This window comes from Osmerus mordax, chromosome 18 (assembly GCF_038355195.1).
Source record: "Osmerus mordax isolate fOsmMor3 chromosome 18, fOsmMor3.pri, whole genome shotgun sequence".
Lineage (NCBI taxonomy): Eukaryota > Metazoa > Chordata > Actinopteri > Osmeriformes > Osmeridae > Osmerus > Osmerus mordax.
In genome coordinates, this window is record NC_090067.1 from 8,937,603 (window position 1) to 8,958,339 (window position 20,737).

Here is a 20,737-nt window from a genome sequence, read left to right on the forward strand (position 1 = left end):
CATAATCATATCACAATACTTACTACAACATTATTACTACAAAGTGCATTTCAAAGCTGGTTTCATGTTGGTTATATTGTTGTTGTTTTTCTCTCCTTCTCTCTCTGCAACATGTTTGCATATTGTGTTTGTATTTACTCAGTGGCTTATCCGCAGCACAAGTTTATTTTGTCTAATTTGATTCTGGCCAAGAGAGATTTGTTGTATTTGGTGCGACGTGACAGAAAGCCGTGTGTCACTTGGTAGGAAGCCGTTTGAACTTAAGGTTTATGCAAAACGATTTCCTGTCTGAAGTTTAGTGAACTGTCTTTAAAATTTATTTTGAGCCATTTATATCTACGTTTGTTTGAATTGTTTAGACATCGCAAGAGAGGAAGACAAGTATAGGAACCCTTAAGACGATTGCAGGAAAAACTAGAGACATTTCACTGTATTTAAACATTATTTATTTTCACATACAAACAAAACCAGACAGTATAACAGGCTATATGGGGGGAGGTGACTGGACAGAAAAACAAACATCTAATAGCTGGTGGAAGTCAGAGAGAAACAAAAATCCTGTTCATTTTGAATGCAACTTTGTGTATGCCAATGTGTTTTTTTTGTTAGTTTTTTTTCAGTTTGTATTTCCATTAAACCATCCATCCTGCTTTTACATTCTTTCTGTAATCCACTGCCACAACAACTCACTGCCGCTATAAGAATACACTTTGAGTTATGATGCAATTGAACTCTGAATAGCAATGAAGAAAAAGGATGATAGCAACCAATATTGTAGAATTGGATTTGGCCGCAACGTTTCGTCTCTGTGAGAGCGGCATTGTTAAACCCCACCAAAGATTATCCTGTGCTGCCAGGGAGAGCAAAACTGGAGGCAGCTGGGTCCCATCAAACTGATGGAAGTTCTTAGTATTTCTGCTGAGTACTTTCACTAAGAGTTTGTTTCTCTGTATCGCATCTCCCTGAAGAGAGTAACATGAGCTGCAATGCACCATGGGACAGATTTAGTAGCCTTTGCACCAGGTGTGACTGTTGCATCTGCCTCCTGTAAAGGGATTTAGAGCCTGCTGTCCCGATAAACTAGTTATAATAAAGATTGTGACTAATGTTACTAGTATACATTTTTTTAAGTGAAGGCTCTCTTTTTGGTCCACAACTCAAGTGCAGATTTTAATTGAATCTGGTGCAAATGCCTAGTAAATCTACACCTGTATGGGTTAGAATAAATTATTTAATGATCTCTGTTGGGTCAAATGATGGTAGGCTACTGTTTGCTCATGTTGCATCAGAAACCTATGCGCAACACGTTTTAGAAAGGATTAAGACATGTATTCTCAAACCGGTGGTGTACTTGCCAGAAAGTAAGCAATTCATTGTGCCTTTTTTGATCTGGGTTCTTTTTGTGACGTTGTGGCAGCTTCACAGCTGTCAATCATTAGAGTGGTGTCGTATTGGGGTCGCTGTGACCTCGTCGTTCACTGGAGCTTTACAGCCACCAATCTCACCTGCGCCACTCGCTCTGCTCAACGGGACAGTGATGACATCACTCACTCTGCATGGCCACTCCCCCTAGGCTTATCAGTGATTGGCTGATGTGCCATGCCGGATGGCGAATCTCTTCAACAGCTGTACTGATGCCTCCCTCTCTCCCTCCCTCCTTGTAATTAACAAATGACTTTTATAGAAGTAATAAATAAAATAGAGAAATGCCAATTTTGTAAGGATGATTTATAATAATAAAAAAAAAGAATAAACTCATATTTGATGATAACCATCTCTGCCTGTTCTCAGATTCTACACTTATAAACATCAGTCATTAATGCATATTCTGCATGCATAAAATGCACAAACATACATACGCTACATCATAATGCACATTCAGTTCACATAAAAAGTGATCGGTTTCTCGTGAATATATTATCAGAAGAGAGTGCATCAGGCACCAAGAAGGGAGAACATACATTTGATTTTCAACCTTTTTATATTTCCAGAAGCAGATTGTCATATCACCAGACAAATCAAGGCAACTGATTTTCCACTTCTGGGGCATGAGAATCAATTTGATGTAAGTTATGGGGACAATACAAACATTCAACAACCTCCAACAACCCAATCACAGCGGTTTACCACTGAAAAGAAGTGAGGAGCCACTATGGTGACCACTGATTTGTCCCCTCTGAGATGGTCTGCTTCCCCGGGTCCGTTCTCCACCAACAGGTCCCCCTGGGACCATCGCCTCATAACAAAACTTGGATGTGACCCTAGCCAGGCTCTCAATAATTCATCGCGCTAGAATCTCAAACCCACATCCATATTCATATCTTGGACTGGAAGGCTCAGTGTCTCTCCACTGCTACCCTTTCTGTCTCTCTCTGCCTCTCCCTTTTTTTCTTTTATGTTTCATTCTTCCATCTCTTCCACTCTCTCATTTATCAAAAAATCATTTTGAAAGCCTTGGGACAAACCCAGAGCCCCCTTCAAGTGTTTCCTGCACTCTGCTGTGCCCATGAAAAGACTAGGCCCAAAATCACAGTAGGATTTACAGCTTGACAGCATGACTGGAGTTGACAAGACGCTGTGATGAGTGGCATGGTCCAGTAAGCTCTGTCCATCACTCTCGCCAGAACAACAGCAGGGAGGCAAAATACAATGAAGTGTGAAATTAAACGTTGCTAATTGCTAAGCATAAACTTTTTTTTACTACAGTTTTGTAAACAAATTAAAGCCCTCCCAAAAATGTACGGAGTATACTCTATTAAAAATGATATAATTAAATAATATCTATAAAAGTATTTCCGTGTGTTTATACACCAGCACATGGAGGTGATACCTTCACTAAATGGTATGCATCTAAACTTTGGATATGATTTACACTAGAACGTGGTTTTGCACATACTGTAATATGCATCTACTGTATAGTATGACAGTCCATTAAACCCATAGACACTTCCATACCTGACAGCAACCTCTTTGCCCTTCTCTCCTCTCCATCGTCTAGGAGGGCAGTGATATTGCGAAGGCCCGCCTTTCTAAAGTGCAGTCTCAGCCACCGAGGGACCCTGTCATATATCTTCAGTTATTAACCATGCCTATCAGTCTGTCTAGTGTGTGTGTGTGTGTGCGTGCGTGCGTGTGTGTGCACTGTTCAGCTCCTCACGGCCAGCATGGAGTTGACCTCCCAGATGAGGTTCCGGAGTTGATCCATTATCTGTTTCAGCTGTTGGTTCTTCTGTTTGAGCTTCTGCAACAGAGGAACATTATGCCACATTAGGACCAATCAGACCAACACTCACCAACACACACATTTAAACACGCGCACGCAAGGAAACGTTGCGTTAGATCAACAGCGCAGGCGATAAGATGCTCCGGGAAGACCAGGCCCCTGATGTGAAACCCATCGCTAGCTAGCCTCGCGGTTGTTTGACTCTCTGAATCAACACACCGAGGCCTGGGGCTCGGAGATCAGGCCCGAGAGCAACCGAGCAGGCTTGGGCGTCAATCACGATCGGTTTGCCCACAGATTACCTGTGAACACAAACTCCACGCCCAAAGTCAACAGCTGCGATTCGCTTGAATGTCTTGCTGCTGTGGTTTGCGAGCAAACAAATAATGTCTTCTCCCCAAGCAGGCTGGATAGGCACAGCTGCTGACTGGGCCCTTTGAACGTTAGTCAGAGGAAGCGGCAACGCCGCTCTACGGACGGGGGCATGGGAGTAAGCTCGGTGTCTTGGTGGTGAGGTGGAGAAATGCAGTCGTGGAGAGAGGGAGAGGTAGGCATGCACAATGAAGAGAGGGGTAGAGAGAGGTAGAGACAAGTGGGGGAGAGAGAGGTAGAGACAGTGAAATATGGAGAGGGGATTGAGAAACAGTTCAAAACAGAGAGAGAGGCAGGTGGAGAAAGCCGGAGAGGGAACAGTAGACAGAGCTAGGGCGAGAGACAGGTAATGAGAACTAGAGAGAGGGAGCGGTAGAGTGAGAGGTAGAGTGAGAGGAGCCAGAGCTCACTCAGAAGTTACAGTATATCTGCAGTGCAGTGAAATCTATTAAGATTAAATCCATCTCGCTCTCTCAGTAACACTGCTTTAGCCATGACTAATTACCAGTCGTTTTGGCAGCGCAGATAACACCTTCAGCAATCGATTTCACACAGCCCTCTTAATATAAACTATTTAGCTGATTGTCCTTGAAGATATGCTGGAGTAGAACGTTTGGAACAGCTCCAAGGCGTCTCTTGGGAATCCCCCCCTCCCCCCCCACCACTCGCTCTACCTTTCACTCCTCTCTACCTTGCTATCTCTGACTTGCTCTCTCTGTCTCTCTGTCTATCTACACAGGAGGCAACTCATCATTCTAAGTACGAACTTGAAACAGCGGCATCACTCATCTTGTTTGTGGGAGCCGTCTGACAGTGTTTCCAATTCAAATCACAGATACGTAATGAAACCTATTACAATCTGGCGCGATTGTGTGCAATACATTGCGCACAGTTTGACAGAAACCGATTTGTACAGAAGACAGACGATTTGTACGAAAAGATGACCCAGAACTGCTATTTAAAGCTGTCAATGCGGTACTAGTCTGTCATGTTAGCTAGCCCAACAGTGGCCATACATGGGGTGCAGTGTTTACTATTGTGGACACATGAGAAAGGGGGGAGAGAGGAGAGACAGGGAGCGGAGTATGGCTCAGACCAGGGGCCCTCACCCATCACCCTGCTGATAGGAAGTGAAAGCTGTGACGGCCCTGACTGGTCGTCCAGAGAGAGTGGGAGAGAGAGAGCTTCCCCCTTCGTCTCCCCGCTGACAGCCATGCCTGAGCGCCACGCTCCAACTCTCACTGTCTTTCCAACACACACACACAATCTCTCCCCCCCCCCCTCCGCCTCCCCCCCCCCCCCCCCCCCCTCCCCGCCACCCTCTCCTCAGGGAACCTGACGTTGCGCTCTCTCATTTCCTCGCCTGCCAGTCAACGTCGGTGCCCGGCAATAATGTTTTGATACCGTTTTCATCTCCCGCCGCCGCCCCGGCCGCCGCCGCCTTGCCGACGAGACAGGGTGGCCAGTCAACAAGTCAGGGAGGTAAACACGGCGACGTGGCGCCCGCCAGCGGCGGAGACAACACAGGTGCTGGTGGGGGGCACCCTGCCTTGGACCGCTTACTGGAGATTGGGGGGAGGAGGGGGGGGGTGTCCACCCGATGTGGCATGTCAAAGCGAGCTGACACGCTGTAGGTAGGCCAACGTCAGTTTTTGGGTAATGAATGTGTGTGTGGGAGGGGGGGGAGGGAGTGGTCCACACACTATTATCTGGCTCTTTCCCTTAAAAGCCAGCTGCGGTATGAGTAGGGAACAAGATGAAAGTGTGTGTGTGTGTGTGTGAGGGAAGGGGGTACTGCGAGGGGCAGGGTGTGTGAAGGAGAGGTGACGAGAGATGCCAAACCTCAGGGATAGAGCCTGCTCTCAGGTGCTTTCATGGCACACCTGGGGAGAGAGACAGGACCGGGGGAGCCGGCTAGCCTGGGCACATGTTGGGAGTCGTTGAGGGAACCGCAAAATCCGGTTCGGTACGTCCCTCCACTCTTCTGCATACTGTCTTTCTAAGGGGGAAAGCCCTCTAGAATAGAGGATGAACCACGGAGGGAGGGAGGGAGGTTTATAAAGAGTGAGAAAGGGAGAGTGAGAAAGGGAGAGTGAGGTATATAGAAAGAAAGATTGAGAGAGTGAAGAAAGAAAGACAGAGAGAAAGAGAGACGACGAGGGTGAGAAAGAGAGGCCCATTACTCATTAATGCCCCTTGCTTTTATCCTGACAGCTTCCATCATCTGCTCTCCCTCTCTTTCTTTCTCTCTCTCTCTCTCTCTCTCACTCGCTCTCTCTCTCTATTGCGTCAACTTAAAAGAGTTCCTCTCAAGTCGGGTCTGAGTGTTAAAGGACATGAGACAAAGGGCTTGTGCATATCTAAGGCACAGTTACACTTACAGGAACGGGTCGGTTTTGTCATTAGCAAAGCCTTTCAAAAAACAACAAGGGGAAGGCGGAACGCTTTGATATCCAAAATGTCGTCCCTTTTACGTCGAGACGGAACAAGGACTGAAAGTCAGATCTGAGGCTTTTTTCTCTCTCGCCTTCTTTCCCTCTCCTTTTACCTCTACCTCTACTTCTTATTAATGCCCCGCCATCTCTCCATCTCTCTCTCTCTCTCCTTGGAATCCTTCACTTTGTGTGTATTCTCTCTAGGGACTTCTGATCAAAGGACAGTAATCCATAAAAGGGAGGGCACACAGAATCAGAAAGCTGTTTCAGATGATTTATTTGAAACATTTTATTAAAATGTTGGATCTGCCAAAGATCTGGTTTGTCTCTCTCTGATGAGCGACAGCGAGAACTAACGCCCCCCCCACGGTCAAGCTCTAGTCAGCCATCACTGTGGACCGCAACATCCTACCACTCCGCCAACACAGTTGTGATATTGACAGTTGAAGGGTTATTTCTGTCTGAGATATTCTTTGCTAACTGCTATTTATCATATCACACAGACGGCAGCTTGTCATGGTCACATCTGTGAGGATATCTGTATTGCAGTAACCATCTATCATCTTTGGAAGGCTAACAGTCTTAGATGCACAAACACCAGAAGCAGCAACAGCCTGCGTACACCGCCAGTCAGAGCCGACGTTATTTATGCGCTAATTGATTCCGTTTCAGTTTATCCATCCTAATCTCCTGTGTTTGAATCATCCGATGTGGAAAAGCGGATCTTGTAATGATATTACGACGCCAGTAGATGAGGCGAGAGAGAGGCACAGATTGATCCGTTTGATCCGTTCACGTGTTTCATGCGGAAACATTTTTTGACGAGCAGCTTCTTGGTTTCGTCCTGCCTGACTTTTTCCCCAGAGCAGGATTTCACCAGATAACGCTGCGGCAGGGGGCGGGGGGTGGGTGGGGGGGCGACGTAGGGGGGGATGTTTGGGACAAGAGTTAAAAGTTGCCAGCGGAATGAGAATGGCGCGCAGTGCTAAAAATGCGCCTTCACTCAGGATTCCGCGGAGGCTAATCCGCCCTGTCGCTGGCGACTCAAATCGCTGCTTTCACTCCCCGGGATCTGGCTGGGAATTACAAGTGTAAGTGTCTGTGAGTGAGGCGAGGGGATTAGGTAGAGGACGGGGGAGAGGGGAAAATGGGGGGGGATGAAAAGAGGAGCGCATGAGAGCGAGAGGAGAGGAGGAGGCAGAACAGAGAGGTGAGCGAGAGAGTGGAAAGGAAGAGCAGGGAGAGGAGAGGGTCGGAAAATAGGGGCGAGGAGATGAGTCGACGAGGGGGCGGAGAGGAGACAATGAGGGGATCGGTGGTCAGCCGTGAGATCGTCACCACATGCGTCTGTCCACCCCAGATCAAAGAAGAGGTGCCACAGGTGATAGACCTTGACTATCACCCCCCACACACAGACAACACTTCCATACAAGTTCTAGAGTGTACTGGGCTGTATGTAGCTAGTAGCAACAGTGAGCTGTATGGGGCCTCAATTGTATATACTAGCCTGCAGTGTTCTTGGCTGCATGGGGCAGCGCAGCCTGGAGGGCCCTGTGCTGTTAAGCAGGGGTTGACAGCAAGACTCTAGAGGATCCGCGCAAAGGAGTCAAATTTTCTCTGACATCACTTTAATAGCCTTAATTGACTTCATACACTTTACAGCCCCAACCCCACCCACGCCCCCACACACATACTAAAGATTTAACAGCCAGTGTGTCCGGGCTTCGGCATGGGTCTTCCCCGGGGAAGCAAGCCCAAGGTTTAGGTGAGAGATAAAGCCTTCTAGTCCTGGGTGGCAGAAATACAATAGCCATGTTGTCATCCCTGCGTAGACCGGCCCCTTTCAATATGTCTGCCGCGCCCAGCTGGAGAGCTTGCAGTGGCAGCCGACTGGTGCAGAAAGGCTCCCATTGATTCGGGGCTTTAGGAGGAGCAGTGCATGGGTGTGGCTGTGTGTGTGTGTGTTCTCCCCTCCTTTCCCTCTCCCTCCACCCCCCCCCCCTCTCTCTCCCTGTCTATCTTTCCCCAGCACTTGACTCTTTGCCAGGTAGCGGTATTGATTAGGCGCTCCTTTGTGATTTTGTTCCCAGTGATTATAGATGAGGGTGCAGGCAGGTTGAGCAGCTTCTCCACGCCTCCTCTCTAAACGCTCTCGCCGGTGTCCAATACGCTCGGCTGCCCCTGATGACTGTTTAGACCACAGAGAAATGATGACCGCTTTGTCCAAACTAAAGCACTAAAGGGCTCTTTTGGCCGCCTTCACCGGGGAACACTTGACATTGGCCTCAACGTCTGCTTAGCGTGTCGACCCTCCGCATTGAATCGCTATCGAGCGCTTTGCTTTTTACCTCACGGGGGGGGGGGGGGGGGGGGGGGGGGGTAAATAAAAGTAGCTTGTTTTTTTTTAAGTATGTGGCTTGATTCCAGGGTTGACAAGTTCACCCCGAGTTTAGAAACGGCGTTTAGCTGGAGTGAGTGTTGATGAGTGTGATGGCAGTTGACTGAAAAGATGGGGGGGGGGGGGGTTAGAGGGTGGCAGCAGGGGAATTGATAAACAGCAACTAAATTAGCAGCACATGAGGAAACCTGCAGTCCACTAGTGGGGGTGGAGGAGGATTACCATGAAAGCCAAACAGAGAGAGAAATCTGTAGCTCAGTGCATGCACGCTGTAGGTTGGACTTAAAGCCTATAGATGTATAGGAACCCAGATAAGGTGTGTCTTGGATTACAGCCTAGGGAATACATTATTTGTTGGTTTTGGACTACATTTGGACCACTGATGTTTACAAAGAGTTTACAGTTTAATGACTAGTGGTGGGTCCACTGTCTAAGCCGGATAACTGAGGAAAGAAAAACCAGGGAAAAGAGGCTTAGTGTTTAGGGTATACAGTATGTACTATGCAGCATATGATTATGGTATAGTTTACCGTTCGGTTGTTTGTCTGGCAGGTGCCCATAAGGAAGGGGAGCAGTGAGCTTTCATCTCTCCCCTCGGCTGTCAGAGGCTTACAGCATCTGGCCCAGCCCCGCCCCTCCCGCCCTGCCCCACCCCACCTCGCTCCATCCCAACGCTCCTCACCCACCCCACAGTGGGAACAGGGGGGCGTCAGGCAGATCTCTGGGAAGATGAAAGCGGGAGAGCGTAAATCCACTTGAAAGTATTTGCCAGGCTCGAACTGTTATTTAGAGAGCGAGGGAGCGAGGGGGATAGAGGGAGCGAGAGGGCTAGAAGGAGGGGGGGGGGGGGATGCAGGGTTGGCGAGAGTGGCAAAGTGTCACTTTAGTTTTGTTGGCACATCTCTTGGAGGCGCTTGATTTCCCCCTTCAGACGGGCCACGTCAGGCAGGGAAGCGCTTGATTTCCCCCTTCAGACGGGCCACGTCAGGCAGGGAAGCGCCATGCTCTGGGTTCACACACAGGTGCCGCTCTCTCAGGAGGCTTTGAAGACATCCGGGGAGAGCATCCTCCAGTACACTGACAACAGACCCAGGCCTGTGGAACAACATGCAGCCAGCCCTCCATATAGTAAACAAACCCAACGTGATGAGAGGGGTTTGACGCAAAAAAAAAAAAAAAAAAAAAAATCATACTCTAATTGGTTACATAGCTCTTAGATGCTTCAAAAACAAATGAACGAAAATCACCTCGGTTTATTTGCTAAAGTAAGTATTAAGTACTACAAACCACTGGGGGGTAAATGCTCTGGATTCCAGAAAACAGCCTCCTCATCTGCGAGACAGACGCTTTTCCCCTTTGACCTTGTGTCCACCAATTAAAAGCCCCTGGCCTACAGACGGGTCTAATGGTCTTCATGGGAGGCTGCTAATAACCAGCAGACCGGGTGCCTGCTGCAGATAGCCTACTAATGCAGGAGGGAGGGAGGGGTAGAGAGGGAGGGGTAGAGAGAGAGAGGGAGAGAGAGAGACAGGGAGAGAGAGAGACAGGGAGAGAGAGAGAGAGAGAGAGAGAGAGAGAGAGAGAGAGAGAGAGAGAGAGTCTTTCTAGTAGTGGTTACCACCTCTTCTCTCTTAGTCTCATTCCAGTTCAGGGTGATGTTTGTTTATCATCAGGCCCCGGCAGACACACAGCCCGCTCTTCAGACAACAAGAACCACCAATGCCACTGGAATTCATTATACACCAGACAAATAGTCTGCCAGTTAAACAGCCTGCCAACCAGCCAGCCAGCCAAAACAACCAGCCATTCGTAGTGGTGCTGGAGAGGAAAGGAAAAGGAGGGGGGGGGGGGAAGAGGCGTCCTGTTTGAAATTACAAACATGTTTTGCTTTTAATTTCTCACTTTCTCATTTGAATAAAGAGGACAGACGCGGTAATTAACAGGGTATTAAAAAAGCAAGAGAGTGCACGCTAGAACGAGGGATAGAGAGAGGGGCTGTGGAGAATTAATAACAGGCCAGATCTCTCCAAGGCCCCCTTAATGGGCTGTGACAGGAATTTATTCACACTTACGCTGGTATTAAATCAAACCGGGGCAGAGTAGTGATGGCGGCAGCCAGTGGAGGGGCATCGGGGGTGGGTGGGGGTCTCCCCTCTCATAGGGTGGTGGACAGAGCGATGGAGGGAGGGCGGGAGGGAGGGACATGGAGGACATGGGAGGAGAAGGGTCCCCTGGGACACTGAGGGGACGAGGGTCATCAGCAATGTCCAAAGATGGAGGGAATAGATCGGAATGTGAGGGAGGAAGGGAGGGAGGATGAATGGAGTTATGAGCAAACAGCTAGTCATATTTCCCAGATGGAATATTTATCAAGGAAGAAGAGAACAATGAATCATCATCTTTCTATTCTGGAAAACGCACACCGACTCAGTCAGCCAGTCAGCCTTTCAGTTAGCCAGTCAGCCAGTCAGCCAGCCAGCCAGTCAGCCAGCCAGTCAGGCAACCTGTAGCCCAGTCAGGCTGCCAGTCAGGCAAACCAGCCAACCAGTCTCATCTTGGAAGAGACCGACAAGCAGAAGGCTTTCAACAGTCATAAGAATCCAGTCCACGTTGCTCTACTGTGATGTCTACTGCTGGTCCTAGGCATTGTGTCCTTTCCACCAATTGCTATGTGACCGGCAATGTGAAACTTTCATTAAGATTGGTATTCATGTCCACTAGGGCCCCATCCAAGTTTGCTCTGTGTTTGAGGTAGAGAAGCAACTCGTCCCAGATTGATATGCAGTGTCACAGTCTGCAGTACAAAAGGTCTGCAGCTCCGAGATTGAGCAATCTCAAACCATTAGGCGCCAATGAATTATGGCTAATGCCTTCTTAAACATTTATGGAAACACACGGAGGCACTCATGCATACCTGGCTTCTCTGGCATGTGCTAGCCAAGCTCAAGTGCCTTCCTGGCGGTCGCGCACGAGCTTGTGCACGTTTTCTTTTGGACCCCTTCGGAAGCATGCACGGCTGGGCAGACAAACATACGTGCACATCACTGACACGCTTCTCCTGTCGACTGACACGCGGGCACATGTGCTCTATCCTCCGTATTACGCGCACACGCAGACAGATACACATACACGTGGATAGACACACAGATAGACACATACATGTAGACACATACACACAGACAGACCCACGCACACCAGACACTTGTGGAGAATGATGCTGCTCCCCTCCTCCTCCCCTTCCTCCTCCTCCTCCTCCTCCTCTCCGGCAGATTGCATCACCATCAGTCAGAGAGGCTCCGACAAACAGCAATTACCCCAATCGACAGATAACGAGAGCAAGGCTATCACTCACCGCCAGGACGGCCCATGAAGCAGCAAGACATTACCATGGAGGAGTCATTTATCTGGCTCCTCCACATCTATCTAGCAGGCTTAACATTCAGTCTACCAGCTTGCTCCCTCTCTCCCCCTCTTTCTCTCTCTACCTGGTTAGCTGTAGTCCCATGTAGTCTAGTTGGATAGGGATTTAAAGGTGTTGGTGTGAAAACTGGTCGTAGTTTTTTTGGGGCAGTCAGCTGTAACAGTTCAACAGTTACCTTCCTTTTCAAATAGTCAAATCTGCTGCGCTTGAATTCAGAGCGCACCTCTAAACCTTGGATGATATGAAAATTATGACAATCTAAAAACAGGCATCAACTACACTGCGAGTGTGCATTTTCGCACCCAAATAGCAAAATCTTTCATTCAAGGGACTTATCTATTAATTTGCCCTTACATCAATCTCCTCTCTTCATTCTCCTTTGGCATTCTGTTGAAGTGAAAGTCTCCTCTAGAGAAATTTCATTTCATCAAGCCTGCTGTCTTATTCCTTTGAAAGCCTAGTATCTGGGTCTGAATGGCTAAGAGCTGACATCTTGCAGTCTGTACATCTATCAATCCAAACGCTCGTCAATCTTTCCACCCACTCCTTCTCTCTTTCTACCGTCAAAAGACAGAACGGCTGTCTACCTTAAACACTTGGATCTTCTCCCTTTTACGAACTATCTGTTCTCCCTCTTTTCCCTCATCTTCTTTTCCGATTACAAATCTATCCATCTGTCCATATCTTATTTTTTTCCATTCCATATGTCTCCCTTTCTTTTTCCCCATGTACAAAATTATCATTTCTCCCCCCCCCCTCCCCCCATTTAAGCCCCATATGTCCATCTGTTTGGACATCCATCTACCCCATCTCTTCATCCCTTCCTCTCTCCCTCTCCCTCCGCTCTCCTGTTGGCTGCTAGCTGGCTAGCTAGCTGCTATCCGGCTAGCTAGCTGCTATCCGGCTAGCTAGCTGCTATCCGGCTAGCTAGCTGCTATCCGGCTAGCTAGCTGCTATCCGGCTAGCTAGCTGCTAGCTGGCGCGGGTCACTGCGGCAGATGCAGCCAGGCTGCTAACATCTGCTTCCCCCATGCTGTTGCATTACTCCCCTACTGATGAGCCGACTGCCTTCACCTCCCAAAGCATGTTCTCATAGAGCTGCATGTTCTCTCAGAGCTGCCTCCATGTGGGTCTGAGCAGCTGGGGAGCTGATGAGCTGGGGGAGAGAGGAGAGGAGGAGGGGAGGAGAGCTGTGGAGGAGAGGAGAGCCGGAGAGGACAGGAGGGACGCAGAGAGGAGCAGCTGGGAGCGCGAGTGCGGATGTTGAGGGGGAAGGAGGAGAGAAAGGGAAGGGTGAGGGAGGAGAGGTGAACACGGAAGAGGAGAGGAGCAGCTCGGCCTGGGCGCTGAGGAGGGAGGAGAGGAGAGGAGAGGAGAGGAGAGGAGGGAGGGAGGGAGGGAGGGAGGGAGGGAGGGAGGGAGGGAGGGAGGGAGGGAGGGAGGGAGGGAGGGAGGGAGGGAGGAGAGGAGAGGAGAGGAGAGGAGAGGAGAGGAGAGGAGAGGAGAGGAGAGGAGAGGAGAGGAGAGGAGAGGAGAGGAGAGGAGAGGAGAGGAGAGGAGAGGAGAGGAGAGGAGAGGAGAGGAGAGGAGAGGAGAGGAGAGGAGGGAGGGAGGGAGGGAGGGAGGGAGGGAGGGAGGGAGGGAGGGAGGGAGGGAGGGAGGGAGGGAGGGAGGGAGGGAGGGAGGGAGGGAGGGAGGGAGGGAGGGAGGGAGGGAGGGAGGGAGGGAGGGAGGGAGGGAGGGAGGGAGGGAGGGAGGGAGGGAGGGAGGGAGGAAAGGAGCAGCTGGGTGGGGAGAGGGTGGATGCTGAAAGGGGGGGGATGATGGGAGGAAGGGATGGAGGGAGAGTGTTGCCATCGTTTTCATTACTTCATTACGGGCAAATGACCATGGTTTAGTGAGGCATGGCAGTAATGTGAAGTTGTCAGTTTACTTCCAATGTCATGTGACTGGACACTTTAATGATGGAAACCATAATTATAGAGTTAGAAAGGCTTGAAACCTACGGCAGAGAATACAGTTAGTACTGGGTGTTTGTTGTCTTTGTAACTAAGTGCAGTTTGCTGCCGTTTTCCAGTGCAGACAGAGCATTCCGAGCAGCCAGGGAACGCACTTAGAACTAACCAAAACTCATCGCTGACACGGGAGACCTCTCAGTCCATTATAACTCTGGACAGCCAGACATGCACCTATTACAGCTACGCGCGCACACACACACATTTCCAACCACATTCGATGACTATAGAAAGCCAAGCAAAAAATACTGTCAAATAATGCATGTTGGGTTTTACCAAAAACTATAAATACTTCAGGTAAAGCTTGAGGGAGTGGAAAGAACTAAGAGTCCTAGCTGTTGGTGTGTGTGTGTGTTAGAGACATAGAGAGATGGGGAGAAGGAGAGAAGAGAGAGATAGGTAGAGAGAGATGGATAAAGGGAAAGAGTGATGTGAAGACTGTGTGTGTGTGTTAACAGACAGAGTAGGCCTTGGCCAGTAGACCTTATTAACCTTCAGGACCTCTAAGGCTGCTGGCTGTTTGTCTGTGAAAGAGCAGGAAAGCGAGAAAGAGAGAGATACAGTGAAAGAGAGAGAAAGGGAGAGAGAGTGATATAGACTTTTGTTTGTGTGGTAGGTAAACCCAGCAGGCCTCTCACCTTATTGACCTCCAAGACCTCTCTCCTCTCCTCTGTTGCTGGGCGGACTTGGCTGGCTGAGCGCTCTTCGTGTTTGGAGCTGTCTTCCTCCACGTAGGGGATCAGTTGCTGTGGAAACACCAAAAGAATGGATTTAGGTTCAATATGAATAGTCAACTACAATGAATCAACACATTTTCTTGTCATTTGAAGCTAATGAATCAGTAAGTTAGCCTACGTCAGTGTCCTAGGGTCTGGCTTGCCAAAAATATTGTCATTTTAAACTTACCTACCTTTCGCCTTTCACATTCCTGAAAAAGAAAAGGCTTTGTGTGCCTGGTTGCTGAAGCCGTTAGCTATGAAAGTGAAAATGGTTATTCTATGTCGCTCCTCATCTCCTGCCAAGCCTCACAATTACAGAACCTTTTGAATCTGCTCTAAAGATTCCAACCACCTTTCAGCCTGGTGAGATACGAGAGCTCTATTCATTTTTAAACATTTTTGGTGCTTGACCTTGTCTGTTTGACACAACGCTGAGTATCTGTGGCCTCCTGCTATCCTGAAAAGTCTGACGAAGCAGCTTTAAATAATACTGCCCCCTACTGGTAAAAGCGCCTATGAAACTGGATGGGCCTGCTGTGTCTGGTGGGACACTGTGTTCCCTGTGCAGCACTGCATCTCACACACTCATACACACACTCATACACACACACACACTTTAAATGAAACACATGCTTGTATTGTACATTTATAAGCGCACATGTGTCACACACACACACTTATGAATACAGATAGACATACTCATCCATTCATCCATGCATCCACGCGCGTACACACACATCACTACCTCAAAATCTAATGTTTCAATTTTTTTACTGTGTTGATACACGGGGGAATTTTGTGCTTAAGAAAAGAAACAACTATCTAAAGCATCCCTCTGAAAACACAACTTGCATTCCAAAATCAAGATTGTAAACACAGATTAGCTATAGGACTGAAAACAATTACCGGCCAATGAAAAGCTTTGCCAGGTGACAAAACACTGTTGAATCCAGAACAAACGTGGCCGAGTGCTGTTCCAAATTCCGGCTAATTCCTGTTTCATGGCAGCTTCGACTTGAGGTTTTAGAAACTGGCTGAGGCTATAGACAATGATTAAACCAGACTGGGATCACAGCATGACTGGAGGACTAGGGTTGGAGGGTGTGTGTGTGTTGGGGGGGGGGGGGGACTTGCTGGAGGGCTAGAGAGCAGAAAAGCTTGAGAGCTCAAGGGCTGGGAAACAAGGACAGGGGTGGTCTGGTGTCTGAGAGGCCTTGGAGGCTTAGAGGCTGGAGGTGCCTGGTGAAGGCCAGCATCAGTACCCTCAAGCAAGGAGGGTATCACATGTTAGGTGGGGGGGGAGTGTGAGGGAGAGACATACACAGAAAAGGAGAGAGAAGGAAGGGGTGGATAAAGGGAGAGGGGGAGAGAGAAAGAGAGAGAGGGAGAGAGAGACAAGGATGGTATCTGGCAGTTATTTTACAGTCCCAGAATCCTCTGCCAAGCCCCAGCTGCCGGACTCTCAGGGGAAAGAAGACAGCAGACATGTGCTGGATATCACATTAGGCAAACCCGGCACTTGTCACATGGCCCAAAAAGAAAAAAATTGAAACGGAAAAGTGTGAGTGAATATATATTTATATATATATATATAAAATTCTAACGATGATTTTGGCAGTGGAACCAGAGACTTGAATTTTCAGGTAAGAAAAGTTTCTGGCAGCATATGGAGGAAAATGTAATGTGCAGGGTAGGGAGACGGAGAGAGGCGGAGATGGAGAGAGGGAGACAGAGAGAAAGATTGTATGTGTGTGTGTGTGTGTGTACATGTGTGAGTCATAACCTATGTCTCCTCCACCCCAGGATGGATGGTTGTTTCCCTCCTGACAGAGAAGAATGGGCTAACGAACCTCTCCAGGTCTCCTTACTAACAACGGGCAGAGAGAATGGGAAAAAGGTGGATGGAGGGGGGAGAATAACAGCCGGCGGGGGGAGAGAAGGAGTAAATGAAATGACATGGCTGCCGTCCGCAGTGCAGGAACTGCCAGAGCGTCAAAGACCTCGCTGATTGCTCGAGGGACGAAGGAGAGAGGGAAGGGAGGGGGAAACGCTGATGTCTGCATCTCCACCAGCTGTTCATTACCGAACCCGCTGCTAATTAGGCCCGGCTGAGGTCATAGTGGCTGAGTCATTGATTCCACTTCCTGTTTGAGGCAGCCAATAGCAGAAGTATCAGGCACCTGAATTCCACAGGATGATAAATGGTGGCCTGCAAGGGCCAAAATCAACATCCACAAGCAGCAACATACTGTGGTGGAGTATTGGTCGGTCAGCAGTAAGTGTGTCCAGGCCTCGAAGGGAATATGTAAACAGTAAAACAGGGTGCAACAGTGTGGTGTGGTGGGTGGAGTGGTTTATACACAGGACCAGAGCTACAAAGGAAGGTTCCCATAACCTGCAGTACACACTCCTGCAGCAGTAGGTAGGAGACCCCGTTAGAGGTCAACATAAGCCCTTACACAGAGACACATCATGGATGTCAAGTAGACCTGTGGTCCTTAAACTCAATTAGGACTGCCAAAATGTGCGGCAAAAATACATGTGTAAAAATACAAGTGGACCACATTTTTTGATATATATATATATATATATAGATAACCCAGTTCTCGTTCTGTGTACTTAGGATTAATGCACGACGAAAGCAATTTCTTCCAAAGCGACAGGAGACTAGGCCCGTGGTCAGGATAAATGAAATCACCTAACGCAGTTACCACAGCTCCGGCGCAGTGTTTATGTGGCCCTGCCTCAGCGTGAGCCCCGGGCCAGCCTAAGTGGCACTGGGAGTGTGTAGAGGTGGGTGTCCATAACCACCGCTAAGGGGCCCCTGGGGGCCGGACAGCAGAACAGGCAGGAGGATGTGGAGCGGAGATGAGTTAGACCTGAGGGAGGCTGTGGTGGAGATAAGAATCCCTCTGGGGCTTCCTGTGACCTACTTCCTGTCAGTTCCCCCCCACACACACCCCTCCTCCGCACACACACTAGAATGTCGGCCATTCTCTCAACGAAACTGGACTCCAGTGGCGTTTCACTTCTACAGGAGGATTAAAACCACTGAAAGCACAATACCCCCAACTAGAACAACAATTTGCATCAAAGGTCGCAAGGTCAAACGAAACTTTCATGAACTGACTGGGACAAGGACAAACAAAAACAAAAAAAAACTTTCCCACGGTATACATGGGCTGGGACCGAGCACATATTGCCTGCCACTCACCTCGGGGGGTATAGTTTCGAGACCGGCACAGTTTTCGTTGCATTTGTCGTAGACGAGGCGCAGCTTGCGGAAGAGCACGGAGAGCATGCGCAGGTGCTCCTGCAGTTTGCCCAGGCGGTCCTGGTGGGTGTTGGGGTGGTACGTCACTCCATTAGGGAGCTGGGGACAAATGGGTCGGTTAGGAGAACTAGTTTTGACATTCCAGGCAATGACCTGTGAACATAATGTACACCAATTCACCTTTGAAAACAAAAGCGGTCATATATGGATGGTCTATCACGATGTTGATTAGCCGACGTCAGAACTTCATGTCGAACATAGTGAGTAATAAGTAATAACTCGCTCTTATTACAAACACCACTGCTAGTATACTGTATAACGTCTATGCACCAGACTGCACTAAATCACAGGGTGCCTTTTGGTTTAACTTATCTCTCTGATCTGGCATACCTCTCAAAATATTGTTGTATCACAAACCATCAACAACTGTTCCTGTGGAATAATGTTTTCACCGGAAGACCTGTGCTTGTTCTGTCTGATAATGAACATCTCCTAAAACTTTAAACGACTGCCTCTGGGGTATGCATACCTGCAGAGAAAGTGAGATCTCTTTTATAGTTTTTCTTTTTTGAATTGAATAAAGAGCCTTCAATCTGAGAGCCAAGTTGCAACAACGCTGTTTATACATTGTGTGGCGAGGCGGCAACTTGTACTGCAATAATGTATTCCATATCTTTTCTTCTTCCCTCTGGTCTTGTTTTATAACAGGTTGCAGAAGGATCTTTTCTCAGGCACCAGACACCAGACATGAAAACAGAGGCTGTCCTGAACCTCTTCAGGGAACAGTCTGATCCTCGGGATGTGTCGACACGGGGGCACAATGAGGTTCAAACGCTTGGCTGGCTGGCTGCTGATGTAGTGGATGCTGTTTGAGAGGTGGGGCTGCACTACTGCTTGCTTCACAGAGAGAACAACTTTACCACAGGACAAGATTTGTCAAGTCAAGGATAAAAGCTGGAATAAAAGCAGTATTTTAGTGGCAGTGTCTTCAGTGTCACATGTTGCAGACTGTTTCCCTCTTTATTTAGTCTAAATATTGCCTGAAATCAAACGGGGTTTCCTCCGTCTTAGTCACGAGTAGGGAGTCAGGTGGTTGAGCGGTTAGGGAATCGGGCTAGTAATTTGAAGGTTGCCAGTTCGATTCCCGGCCGTGCCAAATGACGTTGTGTCCTTGGGCAAGGTACTTCACCCTACTTGCCTCGGGGGAATGTCCCTGTACTTACTGTAAGTCGCTCTGGATAAGAGCGTCTCCTAAACGACTAAAATGAAATGAAATGAAAATGAGTACAAATGGAGCAGAGAATAGAATTGGTTGAACTTGCATCTCAGTCTGCTCTGGCCACCAAACACAGGGACAATACATGTCATACTCAGTTACAGTTATCTGACACTGGGCGGAGAAGGAACTTCTATTTGGGTCGGCAGACGTAAGCCCATGTTAGACAATAACTTTCTAGGTGACAAAGAGTGTTACAAGTGATGGTGACTGTCTAGTGGGGACAAATTCCTTTTGTGTGTGTGTGTATGTGCGTGTGCAAGAGTTTGAAAAAGCTGAGAAAGACAGGACGTGTGTGTGTGTTCACCTGCATGTTTCTCAGCAGCTGGAAGATCTCCATGGTGCGCAGGACAATGTCCTGTACCGTCTCCTGGCCGATGCGACACAGAGACGCTGTGTTGACATCCCTGGCGGCCTGGGCCTGCTGCCCACCGAATGGCGCGGAGGTCATAAGGCCGGTTGCTATGGGAGGGGTTGTCATGGAGACGGCAAGAGGACCCGTAAGTGATTGATAGGTTAGTCTACATGGACAGACCTCGACATGCCTGGTCATCAAAGTTCCAAAGAGAAGGGAGGAAGATGAGAAAGAGCAAGTGAGAAGTACCAATAATCAAAATCTGAATCAAAATTTGAATATGGTTTTATTCGCCATGTTGTTTTACACAAACACGGAATTTACTGTGGCCAGAAGGTGCAAACAATAAACATATAATCATATACGGATCTTCAATCAACAATCAACAACAAAAGTATAAAAATAAGAACATTAAATTGATGAAAGTATGTTAATTGTGTGTTAAAATTGAATTTAAAAGAATTTGTAAGAAAATAGTGTGTAACATTTGCATTTGAGCCTTATATTAAAGAATAAGTGCATTTTGTATATGCAAGAACGTGTCAAATATAATTATTACATCCTTTTTGCTGCAGACTTAACATCAATCGGGAACTGTTAATACTATGTTACAATTTACAGAACCATACTGCTTTACAAAAAAACCATCTGACATGGAAAGGATGGCCAACACTGGTACTGTACTAGCTAACATAACTATCTGAGCCATGTGATTGCTATGATATGCCATGGTAATATGCATATTCAAATTCAAGCTATTGATCTCGTATAAACTTGATAACTGCTTCAATTACATACAATCCAGGAATGCAGGCATGCTAACGCGACGAACGTTAGTTACTAGTCTGTAGTTAGTTATAAATCCTGGCTATTTTTGTTAGCTACAGTATACTACAGAACTGTACGAGGCTGCAGCAAAAGTCAAGGTAATTTTAGTAAGCATTCTGCAAATTAATGAGCAACGTTGACGCGCAAAAGCCAGCTAGAACTTCTCTAAAGCTAAAACATTTTAAAAGTCATGATAATACCTGTGTTGTCTCAATAGTGGATGTTTAACATTTGTTTCTTCTTTTCTCTTCCGAAGAGCTCAATTGTATCGCGAGACTCCCTCTTGACTACATTATAGTAAGTATTCTAGTATGAGCGCAGCTGAATTCATTTTAAATAATCTTTTAGCTTTTGACTTGTATTTTTTAAACAAGGAATCACATGTTATCGCTAAATATTTAGAAGTATAATATTATTACAG

The 20,737-nt window shown here is 47.8% G+C and overlaps 1 protein-coding gene across 3 annotated transcripts; it reads right to left on the minus strand.

The window, feature by feature from the left end:
* Positions 1–434: 434 nt before the first annotated feature.
* med30 (mediator complex subunit 30) lies at positions 435–20,571 on the minus strand. Of its 3 annotated transcripts, none has more exons than XM_067255844.1 (6): positions 20,517–20,571; positions 19,441–19,678; positions 17,798–17,956; positions 14,503–14,610; positions 3,158–3,241; positions 435–3,059 (listed from the first exon to the last, which is right to left on the minus strand). In XM_067255844.1, the coding sequence occupies exons 2-6, from the start codon at positions 19,612–19,614 to the stop codon at positions 3,030–3,032; spliced, it is 555 nt and encodes a 184-aa protein (XP_067111945.1). In that variant the 5' UTR covers positions 19,615–19,678; positions 20,517–20,571; the 3' UTR covers positions 435–3,029. The 3 variants fall into 3 exon arrangements, with proteins under 3 accessions (XP_067111945.1, XP_067111947.1, XP_067111946.1); XM_067255846.1 differs by having other exon boundaries at positions 19,441–19,595; positions 20,517–20,567; XM_067255845.1 differs by having other exon boundaries at positions 435–3,241.
* Between the last annotated feature and the right edge of the window lie 166 nt (positions 20,572–20,737).